A 23189-nucleotide genomic window follows, 5' to 3' on the forward strand; every position below is an offset into this window, starting at 1 on the left:
ACTCCGATTAAAAATGTCCCCAGAGATGATAACACAAGACCGAGCCTGCCATCAGTTAGCCATTGGACGCCACCACCACAGCAACGTGACAAGTATATGGATACGTACATCAAGGCGGTTCAAAAAGATGTCATAGCGGAATATAAAAAGCGCACCTCCTATCGACCGAATCTCACAGGAAACGAACAGAGGGCACTAGAAATCCTTAGCACCCGCTCTGACATAATTATAAAGCCCGCTGATAAAGTAGGAGCCATTGTTGTCATGAACCAAACGGATTATAACACTGAAGCGCAAAGGCAATTATATGACACGTCTTTCTACCAGCCCCTTGCGGCCGATCCGACATTAGAATACAAAGAACGAGTCCGCAGCACCATAATTGAACTTAGGGATGAAAAACTGAGACAAAAAAAACTGCGCGAGCTCTTATTCCATTGCACTGCACCCCAGGACGTTTTTACCTCCTTACCACAAATCACAAATACAACAATCCGGGCAGGCCCATAGTCTCTGGCATAGGAACCGTGACCGAGAACATTTCTAGCTATGTCGGCAACATTATAAGGGAAATCCCGCCCATTCCATTTGTACATAAAGAATACTACTCATTTTCAAAGTGAAATAAAAGACCTCACGATACCAGATAACCACTTCCTAGCAACAGTAGATGTAGCCTCTTTGTATACAAACATACCTCACGCCGGTGGAATCGAATCCGTTATAAGAGCCTACGAAAATTCAGAAGGGAACAAACCTATTGACAGCAACACTTTGGCCAAACTATTAACTTTAATACTTGAATTAAACAATTTTGAATTCAATAACCAGCACTACGTCCAAATAAGTGCACATCTAAGGGAACAAAAATAAGCCCAAATTATGCGAACATATTGATGGGAACCCTTGAGACACAGTTCTTGGAGAAGTTCCCTTTAAAACCACTGTTTTACAAGCGGTACATCGACGACATTTTCTTGGTTTGGTCTCACGGTGAGGAAGCCTGAATCAATTCATATCCGATTTCAACAGTGCTCACAGTGATATCTCATTTTCACATGATTATTCAACTTCTACATTAAATTTCCTTGACCTGCAGATAACAACTAACGGACACAGACTGGATACTTCGGTGTACAGAAAACCCACCGACCGACACCAACACTTGAACTTTCACAGCAGCCATGTGAGACACTGCAAAACGGCCATTCCATACAGCCAAGCCCTACGGTTCCGCAGAATTTGCTTAAACCAAAATGACTTCGCTTCTAATTGTGATCACCTCCGCATTGACCTCGCACGATAAAAATACCCACTACCACTCATTGAAGATTCAATCAGGAAGGCATCAGAACAGGAGCGTTCTAGACTTATTAGTGGCAATAAAACCTCCACTTCGAGGTCACAAACCAATCTGATTCTGACATATTCGGCATCTGGCCCAAACGTCAATGAAATTTTAAGAAGACACCACTACATCTTGCTCCAGAGTGAAAGAATGAAGCACGTCATTCCAGACCCACCCCGCGTGGTGTATCGCCGGGAAAGAAACATCAGAGACATTGTAACATCATCTCAATCAAGAGAAACTAGTTTCACAGGTTCTACACCATGTGGAGAACCCCGGTGCAAATTGTGTCTGATGATGACACCAACAACAAGCGCTCAGAGCAGGGAATCTGACTTTTCCATGCAGATCAGGGGCAACTTTAATTGTGACACTGCAAATATAGTTTACCTTCTCGAATGTGGTACTTGTGGTGCGCAATATATTGGACAGACTGAAAATTCTTTTAGAACTCGCCTCAATAATCACAGATCCGGTGCAAAAAAAAAAACCTTATCTCCCCCTTTCAAAACATATCAACTCTTTGAAACACCCGTTCGACCAATTTAAGGCTACAGTGCTCCAATCAGGAATTAAAACCCCTTTCGACAGGGAAGCCTGCGAATCTTGTCTGATCCACAAATATAACACTCTCACAAGCGGTATCAATGAGACTCCGGGAAGGCTGTCGTGCCTTCAAACCTAGACCTTGTAGCGGCCCGTATCGCATTTTACCACTTCACGAGCATTGGATGGTTCATCGTTGTCAGCAGGTTACTTTTCAGTGTGCTTTAATGCTTCTCATGCACGAAATCTTGCTGTATCCCATCATTACACTTTCCAAGCACTATTTGGTCTAGAGTTGTGAATAAGTTATTTTCTCCGTATTATTCATTGCTGTTTTGCCCGAAATGTCACTTTGTTAGCTATTTTTGTTCACTGTTATGGTTCCCCGTGTTCTACGATTTGTACGCGTGTATTCTTTGTTTGTTCTTTCTTTTGTCAGTTTGTTGAAAGAATGCTGTGTGCGAATTCATACTGCCATTGATGACTAGCTACGAAGTGTCATTTTTTCATAGATCACTGGAGATTTCTTTTCGTACGTGCGCCACATCTTTGTTTTACTTTTTCCATAAAGTGCAAGCCCTTGTTACTTGCAAAAATATCAAACGTAAGCTAACAATTTGTTGTATCTATCCATTTCATGTCATGAGCCGGGGGCTCGTTCAACTGCTTTTTTCTGTGTGCTGTTTCTTTGTTTATTTCCTGCCTTGTTTGTCATTTCTCAAAATCCTCGCACAACCTGCGCTCTTCTTGGGTGGCTCACGCACACCTTTGTCGGCGTCGGCGCCCATCGAGGCGTCTTCATTGTCCGCCTTGTGCCCGGGACGCGGGCCGCGGATAAGCCATTTATGTCTATTATCTGGTCTCCTCGGGAAGCGGCGGCATTTTCCTTTGAGGACGCGGCCCCCTCGCTAATCTGCCCGCCTGCATTCTTGAACTTCAACGTCGCCTTCTGTCATTTTGCGTTCCCCAGTGTCTGGATGACTAATTGTCGATTCTACGCTTCCGCCTTATGCGGCAGGTTGTTTCCGCTCCTTTGGAGTGAGATGCCCAGTACCCCTTCCTTATTTGTTCACTGTTCTTAATATTGCTGTGCGTGGGTGGGCGGTGGCTGAAGGAAACACGCTTCCTAAGTGTCTCGCTTTTGCTTTTCGCCGCGTTGTATATTCAGATGGATTACCGGCGCGCCCAGTCGTGCAGTACGTTTCTTTCCACTTTTTTCTTGCTGGACTTCCTTCTTGTACACTTTTGAAATCATGTGTCCACGTGCTCACAGCGCTCCCTACGAGCCTACATATACCCTGTATTCGACCCTTGGACTTCACTTGAAAAAGGCTGTATCCCAGCCGAAACGTCGTATTGAATATTGTTATGTTTTTCGTGGTGATTCTAATTTAATATATATATATATATATATATATATATATATATATATATATATATATATATATATATATATATATATATATATATATATATATATACATATATATATATATATATATATCAGTGTGTAGAACCGAAAAAAATACCGGTTCGGTTACGGTTCTGGTTCAGGCGAAATCATTTCGTTCCGGTTCAGTTCCGGTTCGACAAAATCACATACCGAACCGGTTCGCGAACCGGTTCGGGAGCTTGAACCGGTTCGCGAACCGGTTCGATAACTTGAATTATCCCTGAAATTAAAAAGAAAAACATTTCGTAGTTTCAAACGACAGTCAAATCAAAATATAAACAAAAATTCAAAATGCTGCTGTTCCCCAAGGGCAGTGGCGCAATTTCAAAGCAAACTTAAACAATTACCAGATATTACAAAAGCAGGTGAAGTGGCGACGATTTACCACCTACTTTCTCACCCAGACTTTATGTTGTCCTAGCGACTATTCATAATATTTTCCGCCCTTTCCTTTTTTGTTGAAATTGCAATCGTCGCTATGGAATCGCTCATCACGCTAACCTTGAATCCTTAAATTTAGGCCTGCGTGCTGGCGCGTTCAAATACCAGCGCTTAATACCAATGGCGCACATTCTTTATATTTGTAACAAAACAGAAAAATTCTACAACAGGCACATAAATAGTACCAATGAATTAGATTATTTGGTAACGGTGAATAATTTGTTAGCTGTCACCTTATCGAATGTGTTAGCCACACTTTTGTTAAAAGTAAGCTTTAGTTAACGCTCAGTCACTGCATTGATGCTCTGACCGCTGCAATTCATTTTGCGATAGCTATACCGGATGTGTGCATTACAATCATGCAGTATGTCATCGTACGGCCTGACCAACGGCCATCGTTCCATGTGCTACATTGCGGAATCATATAACAAATTATTCTGTTACAAAATGAAAGGGAAATTTTACGCGCGGAGCATGAGATGGGACTTTTATGGGAAGACGCTCGCTAATTCGTCCACAGCAGTACTCCCCTCCGGAACGAGCAGTAGAAGTAATGTAGCGAGTTGGGCAGTCAGTACAAGTGCACATTCGAAAAACTGCAGATCTGAAAGAGACAAGACTGCATCAGCAGCAAACGGCTTAGCCACTGAGCAGCTCCTGCGGTCACACTTGTCAAGTATTAACAATTTGCAGGTGTCGGACCTTTTAAACAAATTACGAAATGCAAAAAGTTTGCACACATCAAGTGTGGGCTTTCGCTGTTGCGCAGTGGAGCACTCCTGCAGCCTGATTGCTCCAATAAAGTCGCAGCTAGGGAAGGGCAAAGTCGTTTTATATCCCCTGCAAGCTACGGAGAGTTACATTTCGTTTGGTCTGCTTGCACTACGCTCGCTCTTCCAGCAGCAACAGACCATTGCTACATTGGTCCTCATTCATTTTCCCTGTTGTTACATAGAGCGTGATAGTGTTCAATTGTCTGGAGGGACAAGTGCGCGAGCGGGTACGAAGTTGCACCACAGTTGTGGCACAGCGAGGAGGCACACAGCCATCGTGCTGATGCGGGCCGCGCATGCTAACATTCTACAATCTCAAACCATGCGTTATCACTAGGTGTCTCCCGCGCAGTCCGGAACACGCCGCTCAAGCGTTATAGACAAGCCTTTTGCCGACTGTACGTGACAGAAAAAAAAAGGCCTGAATCACGTTGACTGTGCAATATCAACAACGGAGGGTCGAACCGTTTCGGCATGAACCGGTAACCGTTATTTATTTTTTCGGTTCAGTTCCGGTTCGGGTTCAGCGTGCTCAAAAAATAACGGTTCGGGTTCGGGTTCAGTTCCGGCAAAAATACCGGTTCAGTTCCGGTTTCCGGTTCGGTTCGGTTCCGGTTCGACACCCTGATATATATATATATATATATATATATATATATATATATATATATATATATATATATATATATATATATATATATATATATATATATAACTAAAGAAGGACTTGTTATTTATTCTTCGCTCTTTAAATAAGCGTTACAGTCTTCGAAAAGATGGAAATAAATTAGATCTGAAACCGCAAAAGAAAGCCGACCGTGCTATTCAGGTAGGCTAAAAGGGTCGTACTCGAAACCGGCTTAACCCTCGTGCGTCGGAAGTTTTGACACAATGTGGTAGAACACTGTATACCTCACAGAAAGTTAGCGCTGCAGGGTTTTGTGAGAAATGTGCGAATAAATTGCTCCTCAGTAACAGCAACCACAAAACAACTACAGCCAAAATACAATTGTCTCAACTTAAACCAGCATATTTATGAAAGAAAGTAAATATTATAAGTTACGATAGCAACCATGAAAACAGATACCACAGTTCGGTGCCCCCGCTCATTTGATATGAGCTAGTCGATGTGGCCATTGTTTCAATTAGTGCTACAAATTGAGATCAGTCAATCATTACGCAGTCACGGCCAGATACCATCGATGATCCATGCCTGCATCGGAACGCGTTCGCAAATAACTCGAGCGCCGTGACAGGGTAGTTGCACATTCGGTGTCCATCGGCACTGCCACACTGCACGAGGCACCAGAAGACCAGCAGAAGCTGAGTTTCCGTCACGTCTTCATAACGAGGCAGTCTAGAAGGGCTCGAAAGAAGGCTGGATTGGGCTGAGGCCTTCGCAACTATGCGGAGAGATGTAGCCCTGTTAACCACTTCTAGCTCCTGGGGCGCCACGTCGGTGAAGAGAATTTCCCTGCCAAAGAAGCACGGCGTCTTAAGCCTGAATAGCCGACGCAGACTCTTGTCAATCGCTGCATCCTTGTTAAACACTTTACACAAGAGAGCGTATGCAAATTCAGCGCCCAGCATTGCGTACTTCACGGCGGGGAGCGTATCGAGTCCGTAGAACGGCATTCCCATTGCCACAGGGAGAAGCACGAATTCATTTTGGCTGGAGAAGGAGAAGGGCGGAAGGTGACCTCTCCTAAGGCTTCGCGCGCTGACGTCGTATTCGACCATTCGGCGGCTGCCCGCTGCCCGTTTTATGTTTTCGAAGACGTTGTCCCCCATGTCTGGGTATTTTCCGTAAATCTGGTCCAAAAGTCCGCTGCTCACTAGTCTTACAAGCTTCAGGGACTCCGGTACTACTTCGCTATCGAGAAGAGCATTGGGAACCGCCGTTGACCAAGCTGACCTAGCAAAGTGCTCGCGAAAAGTGGCGTGCACGCTGCTCTCAATGCTTTCAACATCCTTAATGACTGTGTCACCCACTTCATTGCTCAGAAAATCGGCGTAAAAGGCAATCCCCAGGTAGGTGTGAGCAACGTCAGCACAGAACAACAGCTGACCCTTGTCGGGTTCGACGTGGCTCATAAAGAACCCGTTGATGAGCTCGGAACTGGCCAGTAGAGAGAGCGCTTGTGCGATTACCCAGCCTACGAAGTAGGAGCACGCACTTTCGCCCAGAGACACTACTATGCTGAAAAAGCTCTCAAAGAACTCTTCGTGCTCTACTTGCAAAGAGAGCTGGTCACCTTCCGGTAGACTGAAGCTGATCCTGAGCTGTTCTTTCCATTCTGTGTGTGAAAACGGCTTCGGTCCTAGGAGCCTGCGGACACGTTCATGGTGGGTGTTGTTCAACCGGTCTGGGTAGACGATGGTGAATGCGCGGCTCAGATTTAGCAGGATTTGCTGCTCCAGCTGCCAGTGCTCTTCGAAAGAAAGTGCGCGATTACCATTGACTGAAAACGCCGCAACCATGCTGTCAAAGTACTGGTGGTGGTACTGTATTTCGCCGCCTCCAGTCAGCATCGCGAATCTCTCGACTAGGATCTTCTCGAAGAATGCCGATGGCCGCACCATCACTTGTGTCTTGTTGTACAGTGAAAACTGTAGGACGCTCGCCCAGCCCCAGCCAGCGGCCGACACTCCGAGCAACGTCGGCAACAGACGAGTGCCATTGCTCCGAACAGGCCAGCGAACGCCAAAATTCACCAGAAGGGCTCGAACGTCGTCCAGGTGGCTCACGTTTTCAGAGTAGACGAGCCTGCACGACCGGTAGAACATGGCAGCCTTTTGCATAGTCGACTGTGCTTTGCGGGGTGCGCTTTGGCGTTGAGCTCTGGTCGCTACCTCGATCATAAACCTGAAAGAAGATATAGAAAACAATTTACATCTTACAATGCTCGTAAAAATAATCTACGTACTAAACTAACAAGATTTTATGACTGCGAAAGGGCTGGTGTCAAGTTTCCAAAGGTTTTGTATCAGCGGCAGCCGCTCAGCTGACAAGCAGCCGCAGTCGCGCTGTCCCGCAGTTGCTTGCACACGCATGCGCCAACTCCTCTCCACCGCTGCCACTGGCGAGGCGGTGATTCTTCAAGCGTTACTGGTGGCTTTCCTGCACCACTATAGAACTCAATATGGTGGATGTACGTGCAACTCTGCTGCCCTAGAGGAGCTATATAGACGAACTCTGGGTGAAGGCGGCTTCGGCGTCTGCCGTCGCATTGCCGGTGCGTCGGGTTACGACCTTGCTGTGGTGTTGTTTGCGCGATAAATCGTTATTACCTAATCGCGAAGAGCAAACCATGTAACCTACCGTGTGTCACATTTTCTGCGTCGCTGGTTGCTGCACTGGCTATCGAAGTACATGGGAACATGCTCCACTGTTCGGCTTCCATAGCGGCCGCGAACGGCGGCACAGTGGAAGCGAGACGGGTGCTTTCAGTTTCGAATCTGTCAGTTTCGAGTCGAAGCACGTGCGCGTGTGCGAGAAGCCTTTCGTCTCAAGGGAGGTTATTCAAGCCAGTTGGCTGATAATAAGCGGCCAATTTGTGCATCTCTAGTGCGAGAACCGCAAGCTCCGCGTTGACGACGCAAGCGATCTTGACGCGTTGACGCGTTGGCAAGCGATCTGCGTGTGAGTTTTTGTCTGTTAAACACCTAACCTATATGCTGAGTCTAGTAGCCACCCATGGCTGTAATACCTACCCCTCCTTCCAACCCCTGAGCCCCAATGCACGCTTTTACGCTGCTTCCATTTCGTTATTGTTTTTTCCTTCCGCTGTCCTTGCTCATTTTGAAGCTGTAGAATTGTATTATATTATTTTGCCTCGCTATAAGTGACGCAGATACAGCGCCTAACCAACGTAATAAGATGCCGGGTTCGTGTAATTATTTGCTCAGCACAGCAATTCACCCACGGCTGTATATCGCTTTAATTCCGGTGATGGTCATCTAGTATCACCTAGGCAACAAATCAAAGGCTAGTCAAAATCCGAAAATGCCAAGTGCACACCCTCCGAACCTGAAAACATACCCGTGCCTGTCACAACTAACAAACACCGCACCATGCCTTTGTAACATGTGTGTTCTTTCCTTTACCTCGAAGAAAAGCTACGCCGCAATATCTGACTCAAAAATATGCCTAGTTTGGTAGCGTTTGTACTACTGGAAAGAAGAGCAGCAGAATGTGGGCGTGTTGCCGACGGAGAAACAGCCAGCCAGCGAGCAAGCGTTGCGGAAGGCAGGCGGAGCCTTCTCATTAACAAGGGCCATCCTAGCGGCAGCTGTTGTCCCTGAATGAAACTTCCGCCGGAGTTTCGTGACCAGAAAAGTGGCCAAAGGTTAGTTGTTTGGTTGGGTGGAATATCTGCTAAAGAAAACGGGTACGTACAGTACCCCGAAGCACCATTTTCCCAAAAAACGGAAGTTGTTTTTTGTTCATTTTAATATACCGATTTGGTGTGTAAAGAGCTTCTGCACAAAAAGGCCGAAGAAAGCAGGAGGGGTAGATACAGCGCTAGGAAAATCTTGGGGAGTGTTCTAACACTAAAACGCCCCCCCTCCCCCCCCCCCCCCCCAAGCTACGCCGGGGCAGTGCGGCTTATACTGACCCTAAAAAATGTGCTCCCCAATTAAAGCAGACAAATGTGAGTTACGGTACAGCAAGTTAGATTTTCCATATGTTCTGAACGTGCGACACGAATGGAACCCAATAACCGCCACGGGACTCGAGTCTACGATGATGTGCCGATAATATTTCGGCTTTCGACGATCGTGCCAGCGTGACAGGACGTAAGCAGTGAGCAAGAACCGACGGCGTATATCCTGAGTCACAGAATGCGGCAAAGTGCCTTCGGCGCCAATGTGCAAAATTGGAATAGTTCATGGAGAGCTACGCCAGGTTCCAAGCACACTGCCTCGATCGTCCATTAGGGCCCAGTTGCAACGTGTGCTAAAGTCTGCAGTTCGACAACAGCCTCACCCTGGACACAAAACACCGACACACACACTCGAATCGAAGCATATCCTCAACAACCCCAAACGCACCCAGTTTCACTCGAGCAACAGCCTTTACAGAATCGAATGCCTTGTTATTTTGTAGAGGCTATGCTTTCGAGTTTTGTTATCGAATTGGCGGGAGATAGTGTTCGGAATATTTACAGTACCATGTTATCGGTTCTGTGCTACGCTCCATAATTGATTGGAGATTTACGAACAATTTCATACCAAAGATACAGTACCATGCGTCAAACAGTGCAAGCGCTATGAAACGAGTCGACGCCGATGTGGTCGCTCTTTTGTGAACATTCCACTCTGATACACACCATCTGCATCGCACCCACAGTTATCTCGCAATAAGGAGCAAGTGGGCTGGTTGGCTCATGCTAGAATGTGAGAAAAGAACGCGAACTAACGGGACACAGATTAGGACGCACTCTGCGTCCCTTTGTACACCACAGTGTATTTGTGTGTGTTTCCTACTCGGCATCCCATTTGTTCTCGTTGTTTTCTAACATTTCAGGTGCCCCCAAAGGCGGTCAACGCCTCCAGTGTAGTAGAGAAACTGTGGCGAGTGACCCTTGCTCCCAGGAAAGGCTGCTGTTCTCGTTTGCTCGCGAGTGGGTTGAGGGAAAATGGTGGCACATACGCCGGACGCGGGGTTTCGTGCCATAGGTCAGAAACAGCCGCCATGACCGGGGGGGGGGGGGCGGGGGATAACCCAGACGCATCGTACCAAACCAAGAAAACGCTGCCAGTGAGGCTATCAGAATCTACGTTTTAAAATTGTAATTCTCAATATCGGCTGACTTGGCATATGGCAATCGTGGCCGCGTAGTTTTGTGATTAACGTTGATACAATAATTCTCACTTCCACCCCCTTGTTACACAACAATTTCTGCAAAGTAGTTGTGCGTTCGGCTCATCCTCCACCTCTAGCGAGGTTGCAGCTGTCAGAGCTGCCCTTCATTTCAGTGGCGCCAATCGTCCCCGGGGATGGGTGATCTTTCTGGAGTCGCGGGGCGCCTTGCAAACCCCGCAAGGGATATCCATTCACCACAGTCAGCTTGTGTGCGAAAGTAACGAAATATACACAGTGGAAAGCACGCGCGTGCCATCAAATCGTGCTTCAATGACTGCCAGGTCACTCAGGAATAGAAGGAAATGTTACATCGGATGCACCCGCCGGCACCGGCCACTCGCTACGCAGAACAATCAAGCTTCCTTTCTCTCGCAAGGCGAGTTGCGCCCCTATCTCTCCAACTAGGTGGACTGAGCAAATGTCAAAATGGCAGGACGCTCAGAGGAAAGATCAGCCTCTTCATGCCATTTACCCCCTTGGAAAATCCTGTTCCCCCGGGACTACAGTTTGGTCATGAAGGAGTACTGCATCGCTTGCTCCTAAGCTTGGCCTGCACCCGAGGCTTCAAGTTCGAAGTGGGGTGGAAATATTCTCCGCTGTTCCCCACGTGCGCTGTGGCTGCCCCTACCGAGCACTTGCTTAAATGCCCGCGATTTGCCATTGTGTGAGCTAGAGTGGCTAGCTTCCTGTTTCGTGTACGGCTTGCAGCGATGCTTCAGTTGTGCTTCTTTCTTGAACCCTGGGTCCCCAATACTGGGCAATCTTTAGCGACAAATAATTTGCTGCGTTTCTTTGCGGGACTCTGGGCTCTACAAAAATTTGTAATTGTTGAACTCTGCGTGTTGCTACATCAGTACGCGTTTGCGTCATCGTGTCCATTGATTTGATTGATTGTAGGGTTTAACGCGCCGACGCAACGCATGAGGCGCGCCGTAGTGGAGGGCTCCGGATTAATTTCGACCACCTAGGGATCTTTAACCTGCGCCGAAATCTCGTACACACGGGCGTTTTTGCTTTTCGCCTCCATCAGAAAAGCGGCAGCCGCGGCCGGGAATCGAACCCGCGACCTCGTGCCCAGCAGCGCAACGCCTTAGTCACTGAGCCACCGCGGCGGGTCAACGTCGTCCTGTCCATATTTATTTTCTCTGTTGGTTTGGCCTTCTGTGCCTTTTCGGCACCATAACCTCTACAATTTCATTAAACATTCTATTGAGTTTGCTTTCTTGCATATTATCGCGCGCCTTTCTTGCCTTTCTTCATATTTAATTTTTGTGTTGATTGTCATTGTGGCCTTCCCAATCTACCACATCCACATAACTGCATTTTAATGATCCTCATATGGCGTAGCAACCACTGCCGAGCTGACAGTGCTGTCTATACACTCGAAAACCTCTCTCTAGCTCTTCTCTCTAATTCATTATGGCTCATTTATTGACCTGTTTTCTACGTCTGCGTGTTTGTGTGTCTCTGCTCTGTATTGGGCGGTGTACTTAACACGCTCCTGTCCCTGCAGAAGACAATAGCCACGGGAATACTCGGTGGCTCATTATCTGTCTTCGAGGTCTCTATTGCATCGAGCACTGCATACCCTCATTTCTGAGAAGGAATCAAGTACAAAGTAAACAGTTCTTGATATGTAATTATGTGCCGAAATAGTGGACGCAACAAGTGATCAATCAGCATTGCGGGCATTCAAGTTTAATGCTCACATACGTAATTTGCCTACTTCGAAGGTATTCGGTATCAGAGATTTGAGGGGAATTTGCCTCCTCCGTTCTTACTGAGCCGCTGTTTCAGGCTTAGTTACCGCTCGCCGGTACCGTGCGGCAATGCGTTCAACTGGCAATTTTTACTGAGCAATAGTTTTACAGGCGTTACTGTCTCATCGATTCTACTACAGCCATAGCCCTGCCACGGTATGCGTTCCACTATAGATTTTTTTTTTTTTGCGATAGGCATATGAGCATTCATTGAGCGTTTCAATGCTTCTTGGGCCGCAAATATTTTAGCGCGCAGAGCTTTGGCGCATGATACAGGGGCGGCATCCGCGTAACCGAGCGCGCGAACAGGCCACCCCTGCAGAATGAAGACGGAGGAGTAGCCCTGGCGAAAGTGTGCGGGGGAGGACGGCACGCGCTGCTAAGGCGTCATCTCCGACAGCGTCACCACGTCTCAGTAAGTCTCACTGCCTCCCCCTCAGACTTTCGCCATGCTTCTCCACTGAGGTGCGCACTTCCGGTCGCACTATGCCAGTCGCTCCCCCCGCCGTTTGTGGCTCATCCGATCCATGTGACATTTGCGCGGGAGGTTCAAACACGATTTGGAACAACACCGTGCTCTGCGGCAGCGAACAGCTACGAGATAACGGCAGAGTAATGCGCGCCGCCGTTCTTTCGTTGATCGCACGACCACTTCCTGAGGCGCAGCGGGTAGGCGTAGCATTAAAAATTTCATATTAGGAAGTGTAGTACCAGTGACGTGACTTTTTTTAGATCCCATACCACTGCTACGTCACTGCAATGCAAGAGACTTACGCCCAGGACATTGCCATGGTTAGCAACACCATGACCGTAAGGAACAACAATTCTGTAAACGCCCTCGGTGGTGGCAAGACTTGTCTCTTGCGTTCATATGCAGTCCGGCTTTCCTAAATTCGGCGCCTCGCAATGTCGTGTTACGGCGCCTTTGAGTGGCCATGCGACGTGGCGTTTGGAAGGGAGGCTTCACTAAGCCGTGTTTACACGCCTATGGCTACTATGTACGCGTCTTCTGCTACACCACCAGCTGAGAAAACAGATTCTTCTATCATGATATCAAATTCAGTAGGGGCACTGCTAATCGGGGTAAATCTGTTAACAACTGCTAAAAACTCAGATTAAAAATCTCGGTATGTTCATAATTGTAATCTTTTATAACTCGCAAGGGCAAGAAGTGAAGCGCTCGCAAATACGGCCCAGTCGCTGCGCAATTCGTGCGGGGACTGATTGGCCAAGCGTTGCCAAAACAGGCCTGAAACCCTCGCTAAGTCACGTGGTACCGCAGCGGTGGGGCATAGTGCGAGAGCAGTGGCTCCGCCACTCCGTAGGTGATCATGCGGATGTCAACAAATGACGTTGTATATCTTTCACTGTAAAACCGCCAGTAAAAAACATTAATACCAAGTTGACCAGTAGCAACGCAGCAGGAGCTAAACACTCCCTCACTCACTGCTCATAGATGACACTGGCGAGTGGTTTGGTTCGCGTCGACTCCCAGCTCGAGCAGACGTATCCGTGGAAGTCTTGGCAAGGGTCCACGGACCGATTCAGGCTTGCATCGAGCAAGGCGGCGTGCCCGGCGCAAGCATTGCTGGAGCAGAGTCGAGGGGCGTCGCCGTAGGGGCCGAGGGAGGCCAGAAAGGCGGCTCCGATGAGCGTGAGCATGACACAGGTGACGGCCGCAAGGAGCGCGAGCTGTGCGCGCCGCTGATCAGCCGGCGGGGCAGCGGGAGCACCCGACGGCAGGCCAGACGTTGTCTCGCTGGCCACGGGCGGAGTGGGGACGGCACCGAGGGCGGGCTCTTCCCCCTGAGGCTTCTCTGGCGGGTGGTGCTTGTCCGGGCGACTTCGTTGTTTCTCCTTTCCACCGCCTTCAGCCGCCTGCACGTGGTTTTAGTTGTTTTGCATCAGGACCAGCTACACAACTTTACTTATTTATTCTATGTATTTATTTTAATTTGTTGTACTTTTTATTTATATATTTATTTTTTGTTATTTATTTATTTATTTATTTATTTATTTATTTATTTATTTATTTATTTATTTATTTATTTATTTATACGGCGAGGAGCCTTTAGGCTGTCAAAGCAGGAGTATACAGGACAGCGAAACAATGCCTGTTGGAAACTGCGAGCACAGAGGACCCCCCTAAGTAATACCAGCCATTGAGGGCCTTTAGGGGTACTACGAAATAAACAAAAAAATTACGCCCACCTCCCCTCGCGGGAACCCTGGTGTGATGCGACGCTGAAGGGGGTTCCATTGTGCGTTTCCGTTGGGTGGATTACTCGAACTGCGTGAGCAATCATCGGGTATTGCGAGAGAGAGAGAGAGAGAGAGAGCAAGCGTAGCGCGGACGACCGTCGACTGACAGACCGGCCGGAGCTCGGCACTCCGCCTAATGCGCAGCACCCGAAGGAGAGGAGACCGCGGAGAGAGAGGGCGCTGCACATGCGCCGCGCGCACCGCCGCCCACCGGCGGAGTGAGAGAGCGCGCCGCACTGCGCGCGCATAGATGTTGGGGGAGAGGGCGCGCTATCACCGCGAGAGGAGGAGGGGCACAGCGGTGCGGACAACAACGGACGCACGCAGGAAGGACAGGGCCGCCGACAAGAGATGCTCTCACCGTCGCATCTAAAATAGACATATAACATGAATATGTAGAGTAAGGTGGGAGGGACAAGTTCGTACCAGTGTGATTGACCACTTAATAGACAGAGTACTCACTGAAAAAAAAAACCGCAGGCGTAACAGTAGTGTTAACCAGATATTTGCTGTCATTTGTCAATATCTTATGGATACCTTTTTTTCGTTTACAATTGCACCATATATTTTCCGGCATTACGCGAAATATTACAAGGAAACATTTTTTATGCACATGTGATAGTGCCTGGTTGCCCCCCTTCGAAGGTTGTTGTGTTTGTGAGCGGCGAAGTGCCGGCACGCCCGAGTGAAGCTAGCGATCCCTCGCACATTTTCCAAATAAAAGAACGAACACTGCTCACGTGCTCGACTCAGGTATAGTGATTAGCAGGAGTGATCCCAAAACAATATATCATATCGTCCTCGCCGTGTAGCAGTTGGCAGCCCCGTTCCGGTTTTTATGGGTAAAAGTATCTCGAAAACATTTACTCCCTAAGAAGTAGTGAATACGAAAGGAAAAGTGTAAAATTGTGCTCTTTGCCGCCGAATCGCCAGGGCGACCACGTTCAACTGCTGTTGTTACCGTGGACTGTTTAGATTCCATCGCTGTAGATGCCGTGCACAGACGAAATCCGAGTAAAAAGCTTCACGTGGAAAGCAGCGCGCTCATTTCGTGTGCATTCCTTAGGTGGTGCCTACAGTGGCCGCAAAATATTCCTGTCACGCGGAACCGCACGCGTACATTGGTACAATTGCGTCTTTTCGTTCTCACCGTTACCCTTTTCCTTCAGGGTCTAATTTATTGTTTCTCTAATTTTCCGTGACTGAAAACTCTCGGCAATCGCGTATCGTAAACCCCAATATACGCTAGCAGAAGAATCATCATCATAATTTTACTAGGGTTCAGTGCAGGACGATCGGTTTCCACCGTCGCCCTCCAACAGCTCCCCTTCTGCGCCGCTCGAGTACGCAGTTTACCCCCGAATTCCTTTTGTTGAAACTTTCGATGAAGACGAAGATGAAGGTGGCACCAAACTCAGCAGACGCATAGGCGAGAAAAAAGAAAACGACTAGGCGAGGCTTTAAGTTGGCTGCTTAGAATACGGCTCTGTACAAAATGTAAATATATCTGTAAATATATCCACATCACGGAAAACCAAAGACATCAGGGCCACTGTATCGATTGCCAGGCTCCAGAATACTGCCGGCCTACTTGCTACAATCAGAGAGAAGCTGGAAGCCCTTGCATGCGGAACAGAAATCGACGGCCAACACCACGATGCTTTAGAGTCCGTTAAAGATGCGTGTATAATCATTCGCTACTTAGAACAAAGTCTTTACGGACGAGAAGCGCATGCCCCTCAGGACGCATATCTCGTAAAAGAAGAAAGAAGGCAACAGCTACGAAAATATGAGTGGAGTCACACAAGCGAGAGTAAAGGGTCACCACCAGCCGACCTTCCCCATCTCCCGGACACCGTGTGCCTCCGTGACCTAAAACTCGGCTGACACGGCACTTGAAGTACCAGGCTGCTGTGCATAGCGCCCTCATAATTGACGGCACAACAATGCCCGAAAAGAGAGATCAGAGCAGAACACAGGTTGCACCGGGTGCGCGTAGTCTACTTTGGCCGTCTCAGCATCAAACGAAAACATCCTTGACGCTGAGGTAGCTTTCTAAGTTTCCTCCAGTAAAACCTACGTTCCTGAAATTATTGAGTGTACCCTTACGTGTGAGTATCCAGGCGTGTGGTGTCCTGCATACTCTATGTGAAAGAACCTTTACGACGGGGAAGATGTGAGACTAGATGAGGATCGGCTAAGCAAAACGGTCGAGACAAATTCAACAGACAACATGAAGTCATCAATGCGAGACAAGCCGGACCATGCCTCGGAGGGCTGTGGTTGCGGAAGAAGTGCGTACGCGGTAAGATATACGACTGAGACAAACGTGAAGCAGCTACACCCAGACGATGGCAAAGCCGGAAGACACGAACGGCTTGAACGCCCTGATCGTAATGACTCGGACACCTGGAGAACCGTACACATTCAAGTAAGCTTTAGAGACACTGCCAAATTATACGCATCCTGTTGTTCAGAAAACTGGCCAGATGAAGATACAGCCGTTGAATGAGGACATCCGGGATTAACAAAGCGACTAGAAGTGTTTCCAAATCAATAAAACCTGAAGAACGTGGTACCGTGGCGGTGTACGCTGCACAGGGTGTAGGCATTGAAGGATACAACAATCATGTCAGTTGCAAATTTCAGGCATCAATGAAGATACTTCTGATGTTAGCCCCCATTCTGACCTGCAGGAAAATATATGACTGTGACTGATCCCCTGACGCGCTCTTCATGAAGAATGGCAGACAGAAAGTGAGAACAAAGACGAAGTCCAGACGAAAGGGAATGCGAAAATATGAAAAACGAATCAATTCGAACACCTGCTGGATATGGATGGGAAACTGAATAGACACCATCACTGCTCGCACGAACTCTTGTGGGGCGGGAAGATGCTGAAATTTTGGATGAAGGCGAGGATGAAGCTGGCACCGAGCTCAGCTGACTCATAGGCGCAGAAATAGTAGACGACTAGGCTAGGGTTCAAGATGGGTGCTTTGAATACTGCTCTGTGCATAATGTAAATATATCTGCTATTCCTAGACGGCGGCTTCCTCCCTTGCCTCCCTGGACGTTCTTCAACACCCTTATTTCATCTCTCCATCGGATTATTGGTATTCCCCTTCTTCCAGACCCACTCTTGGTATCCATTGTTACCCTAATTGTCTACCGGTTGTCAGTGCGCCTCACTACATGGCCAGCCCAGGTCCATTTCATTTTCTTTATTTCAACAATGATATCTTCTACTCTTGTTTGTTCTCTGATCCACGTAGCTCGTTTCCTGTTACTTAGTGTTACTCCTAACATTATTCGTTCCATGGCCTGTTAAGCCGACCTAAGTTTGCTTTTAATTGTTTAGTAAGGCGCCATCTTTGAGCTTCATATGTCATAACCGGCGGTATGCACTGCTTGTAGAGTTTCCTTTCGAGTGGCAGAGGTAGCTTACTTGGCATAACTTGATAATGCTCGCCGAGTGATCCCATCCTCATGTGTATTCGTCGCCTGACATCTCTCTCGCGGTTGGAGTCAGTACTAACCATCTGTACGAGGTGGTGGTATTCTTTCACGTCTACCAGCATTTCGTTTCTTAAGCTGCAGCTGTCGATTTTGGCATGCTTATTCCTTATTACTTTAGATTTATTCATATTTACTTTTAGCCCCACGGCTGGGCTTTCTGATTGCAGTTCTTCAAGCATTGCTCTATACTATGTCGTCCGCGAACCTCAGATGGCTCAAGTATTGTCCGTTTATCCTTAATCCTATGTTTTCCAAGTCAAGCTTCCTATATACCCCTCCATAAATGCTGTGAATAGTTTTGGGTAGAAGGTATCTCCATCGCTTACTCCCTTCAAGACCGGAATATCTTCCAGAAGTCTTATGCAGCTCTCGTCTACTTCCTGTTCTTTTAGTGCTTCTAGCACAGCTGCGGAGAGTACCGAATCAAACGCTTTCTTATAGTCCATAAAGCGCATGTAATTTGGTTCGGTATATTCTACTGATATTTCTATCGCTTGATGTGATGTGATCCATGGTGTGGTACTCTTTCTTATATACAGCCTGCTCGCAGAGTAGTTGGAAATCCAGTCTGTCACCAATGCGACAAACTTTAACTTTGGTAAAAATCTTGTACACAGGCGAGAGTAGCCTGATGAGTCTAATTCTTCAGGTCCTAGGGATCTCCCTTCTTATGAATCAAAATAATGTTTGCGTTTTTACAGCCTATGCGCACTTTCTGAGTTTTACAGCATTCCGAAAGTAGTACGGCGACCTTTCCTAGTAAAATATCTCCTCCCTCCTCCAAACATCCATCGTTATGCCGTCGTTACCTGCAGCTCTTCCTCTCTTCATGATTTCGAAAGCCTTTTCTACGTCCTCTTTGGTTACTAACGGGACACTGCAAGTTGAACTACTACTCTCAGTAGTTTTCTCTGGTCTAACGTCGCTGGTATGCAGCCTGGTGTACAATCGTTCTGTTAGCTTTATTATCTCCTCCAAGTTGTGCGTTATGTTACCCTACTCGTCTCTGAGTGCGTACATACCACCTTTGCCGAAGGCTAGCTTTCTCTTAGTTGCTTTCAAGCTTCACCTTATTGGCCCCGTATCCTCGATCACTGCCATGTTAAAAGCACGAATGTCGTTTGTTTTACTTCTCTTAACCAATTTCCGCAGGTCGGATAATTCAATCAGTTCTGCCGTACCTGACACTTTCATGTTCTTACGTTTGACAATTAGTTCCGTCGGTTTCTCAGCTAGTTTTTCAGTTTAGTTCCTTCATTCACTTACCCGACATGTGCTGCTGATTCACTGATTGCCGATGTTAGGTCGTCATTTACCCTGCTACACTGACTTCCTACTGCTCTTTCGAAAGCGAAAATTTGTTTTGAATAGTTATTTTAAACTCCTGTGATCTGGCTCTCACTGATTCCATGCGGGTTTTCTTAGTTTTCACGAGTTTCGTTCTTTCTGTAATGAGATTGAGCCTTAGCTTGCATCTAATCATCTCGTGATCGCTGCTCTGAATCCTACTTAGCACCTCTACGTCTTGCATAGTACCTCGGTTGCCACTTAAAATGAAGTCAATTTCGTTTTTTTGTTGTACCATCAGGACGTTTCAATGTCCATTTTCATTCATTTGTCTTGGTAAAGAATTTGTTCATTAACCTCAGGTGATTTCTCTCTGCAAATGCCGCCAGTGTATCTCCTCGACTGTTGCGATAGTCTATTCCGAAATTGCCCACTGACTTTCACCCATTTGCTTCTCACCGACCGTTGCGTTAAAGTCTCCCATCAAGATCGGGATCTGCATTGTTGCCTTCTTCATAGTTGATTCGACATCCTCGTAAAATCTGCCTACGGCTTCATCATAGATGGTTGCTGGCGCATAGGCACGTACTATCTCTACATGTATCGCTTGTTTAGCTTTATCACAACTACCGGCACTCCCTCGCTAATGCTGAAAAGTTATTTCACGTTTCCTGCTATTTCTCTGTGGATTAAGAATCCAACCTTGCGCTCTTTCTTCTCTTGGGGTCCACTTTAGCACAAAATATGCCCGCTTTAGAGCTCCATAAAGCCTTCTGTTCTAACTTCGCTTAACCTCATGATATCCCACCTAATGTCTGAGAGCTCCTCAGTAATACAGCTAAGCTTCCTTGGCTAGGCAGATTACGTGCGTTAAACTCTTCCAGGGTCAAGTTCCAATGCTTAAACTAAACATGCTTCTAAATGCGCCAGGTAAACTACAAAACCTGTACTGCAACGCATTTACAAGGTCCGCATTTATAAACCGGAGAAAGGATCCAGCGTGAGATTGTGCATACAAGATTGCCTCAAATTTTCGAGAGATGCGTTGATTACCAGACAATAATTTTAGCCAACTTGGGTTCAAATCTCGTAACTTTGTTCAAAATAGCTTTCTTTAGATATTTAGCGTCATTTCCGGCATTCCTTCACCGTTTCTTGACCGATTGTTGTTTTGAGTCATCGTCCGTTTTGTGTGCCGTCCGTCAGCAATTTTATGCGAAATCCTAGGGGTAAGACAGCGGAGTATCGACCTACCGGATAACCTAAGCCAATCGAATTAAGAAGCGCCCACCACGGTACCTACAATTCGATATTGAGGTGGCACGGGGCAGTTCTGCCTCAAAAAGAACCTTAGCTCCTACATGGTTGTCGGCGTACTAATGTCTGTTTAGTAACTATAGTAACAGACATTTGCCGCGTATCCTCCTTTCATTGCAAATGTCGACGCAAGACGACAGTCGACAGGCGCACCTGGCAAGTAAATGCATCCCTTCTCTTTCCCGCTCAGCTCTTATGCTGTTCCTCTCCCGTCTCGTTCCTTCGAAGATAACACGCTTGATGATTTCTCAAGTCACTTTAAATTTACCGCGTTCCACTGTTCCACGTCGGGTGCCTCGATGCCAGCGCTGCCATACGGCAGAGACGCACGTGAATCGAGGCACCCGACTACAACATTTATAGAACTACGTTTCCCTTGTCCACGAGCGTTCTAACCCGAACGCGGAACGTCTAGTGGACCTTTTCGTTGCTGCGGCCGTTTCTTTTTTTTTAATTGTGCCAGGTAGCGAGGGCTGCATCTAGCGACGATTTTCTGCAGTTGATGTACTTATTTTTTGCTATGACAAAAAGGAAGCCCTCGTAATTTTGTTAATAAAGGAACACTGCAAATATTACTCATGTATTGATTTCCTGCCTTATATTTGCGTAATGACTACTTCTTGTTCGACAATGTTGACAAGTATGAACATTAAAACGGGACTTAGACGTTCAAGTTTGACAAACAGACATACAACAAACAGACAAACGTTTGTATGCATTTTTGTTGTATCTATACAGACAGGAAGACCAAAGCTTTCCAGTTCATGTAGCGCAAGAAAGACGATCGTCATTAAAAATCTGCAGTGTGAATGTAATAGGCGACGCACGCGTGAACTTCAAGGATGCTAAATTGAGCAGCTGTAATGATATAATACCAATACCAGTTCAGCAACTTTTCTTCTTCCCCTTCTCTTGCCCACCCCCTCCCGCGGTCGCGAGGCGCGGAGTCCATCGCCGCAACAAGCAAGAATGCAAGAGCCGCAGCCTCAACAGTCTCGGCAGCTGAGGGAGCCTGTGGATAAAAGGAAGTGTTCAAGAAAGCTTCACTTCAAACATTAAAGCAGTTCCATTCAGCGCGAAAGTGGTCGGAAGTGGAAAGCAGTGATTAATCAGACAGAGGGGCTGTGGTGCCGTTATGAGGTCATTTACACCGCCCCTCACGCTCTTCGCCACCCTGTTTCACTCCTCTGTTGAACTGATCAGAGGTTTCGTCCCATTCAATTCGAATTTCCTGCCTTCTCTGTGCAAGCGCGCGCTGCGCCTGGAACAGCACGTGCGGTAGTTCTGTTCTCTGTGTGATTGCTTTCATCTCGCACATGCCGGAGCCTTAGTGCTCATTTTGGAACGAGTGGTTTATTGGCGGCCATTATTTTCGCTCACTATCGTAAACACCGACCCCACGAGCGTTCCTAGCTATCTGGACGCGGGGGCTGTCGGTTTTTGCATCAAATGTACCTGCAGTTTTTTTTTTTTGCGCTAAACATCGCGTAGATGCATGAAAAGCGTGAGCGGTTCAGGAGTTTCGAAAGTTTATGACTATATAGGCAGTTTGTTTTTTCGAAGCCTCCGTTACGCCTCTACGCCATGGTGGTCTGCTTGGGTCCCTTACCTCGCCAAGCCACCTGAGTGCGGCAGTGGCTAGACGGCGTGATAGTGAACGAGCTACGACGACAAGGCGAGGCCCTAAAGTGCTCTGAACTTTAACTCAGCGTTCTGCCACCCTGGCAAGAGAAAAGACCAGCTGAGCTGGCGCTCTGGAGCAGGCGCGTAGCTAGGAATTTTTTTCGGGGAAGGGGGGGGGGGCGGGGAGCCACGGTCGTCCAAATGATTGGACGGGGAAATATGTAGGCAAGGCTTCTTGCACGTTGTTTTTCAACAGAAGCTTGAAATCACTGACTTCAACATGCAATTTGTGTATGCTAAACGCTAACAGTAAAGCCCACCTTAAATAGCTTAGATGATGATGATGATAATGATGATCACCCAAAATTCCAGTTCCCTGGTCTATGGGTAGGCCACGGGCGATTCGTCCGTCCGTAGAGCAGGCGGTTCTAATAAAAGCAGCAAGAGCAACCTCTATTCGCGTACACCTGCACGCTCTTTGTGTTGCCGATGTATGAAAGGGTCATTTCAGATAACAACGAACAAGGCATGGCTGGTCGACCTCTCCATTTTGCTTGAAATTTTTTTACCTCATTCCCGCATGTATGTAATGTGCGGATTCACAAATATTTTCGGCAGAAAAAATTTTGGCCGAATGGAAAAAAATTTGGAACCCACGCGCGTGGACCACGACCGCTACCTGCAAATGCGGCGCAGCCAAATTTAGCGACGTCTACCAAAACATACGCTAATCAGGCCGGAATGGTAATTTTTACGCTTAATCTACGCCTGGTGTACAGTTCGCGCCCAAAATATCGTTTGCTAGAATAACATATTTTTTTAATAATCTTCCAAATATTGCTCAGAGCGCATTTTTTTTTGCATATTTTGCGGGCCAGTATTATCGTATGTAATTGAACTAGAGCGTTCAATGTTGAGTGAGGGCTGCTCCTGGCAAGCACAAATAACTGTCGTAAATATCGTGTCTGTGCACACTACGGTTAAAAAGTAA

General features: G+C 47.2%; 1 protein-coding gene across 1 annotated transcript in view; it reads right to left on the reverse strand.

Annotated features, from left to right (window-relative positions):
* Positions 1-13633: 13633 nt before the first annotated feature.
* Positions 13634-23189, reverse strand: part of LOC144180220 (uncharacterized) — a 45290-nt gene continuing 35734 nt past the window's right edge. Inside the window, exon 6 of the mRNA XM_077708600.1 lies at positions 13634-14068. Within this exon, the coding sequence (XP_077564726.1) occupies positions 13634-14068 (435 nt within the window). The remainder of the gene's footprint in view (positions 14069-23189) is intronic.

The sequence above is a fragment of the Haemaphysalis longicornis genome, unplaced genomic scaffold (genome assembly GCF_048455015.1).
Source record: "Haemaphysalis longicornis isolate Haplotype H1 unplaced genomic scaffold, Haemaphysalis longicornis Haplotype H1 scaffold_4, whole genome shotgun sequence".
Taxonomy (NCBI): Eukaryota; Metazoa; Arthropoda; class Arachnida; order Ixodida; family Ixodidae; genus Haemaphysalis; species Haemaphysalis longicornis.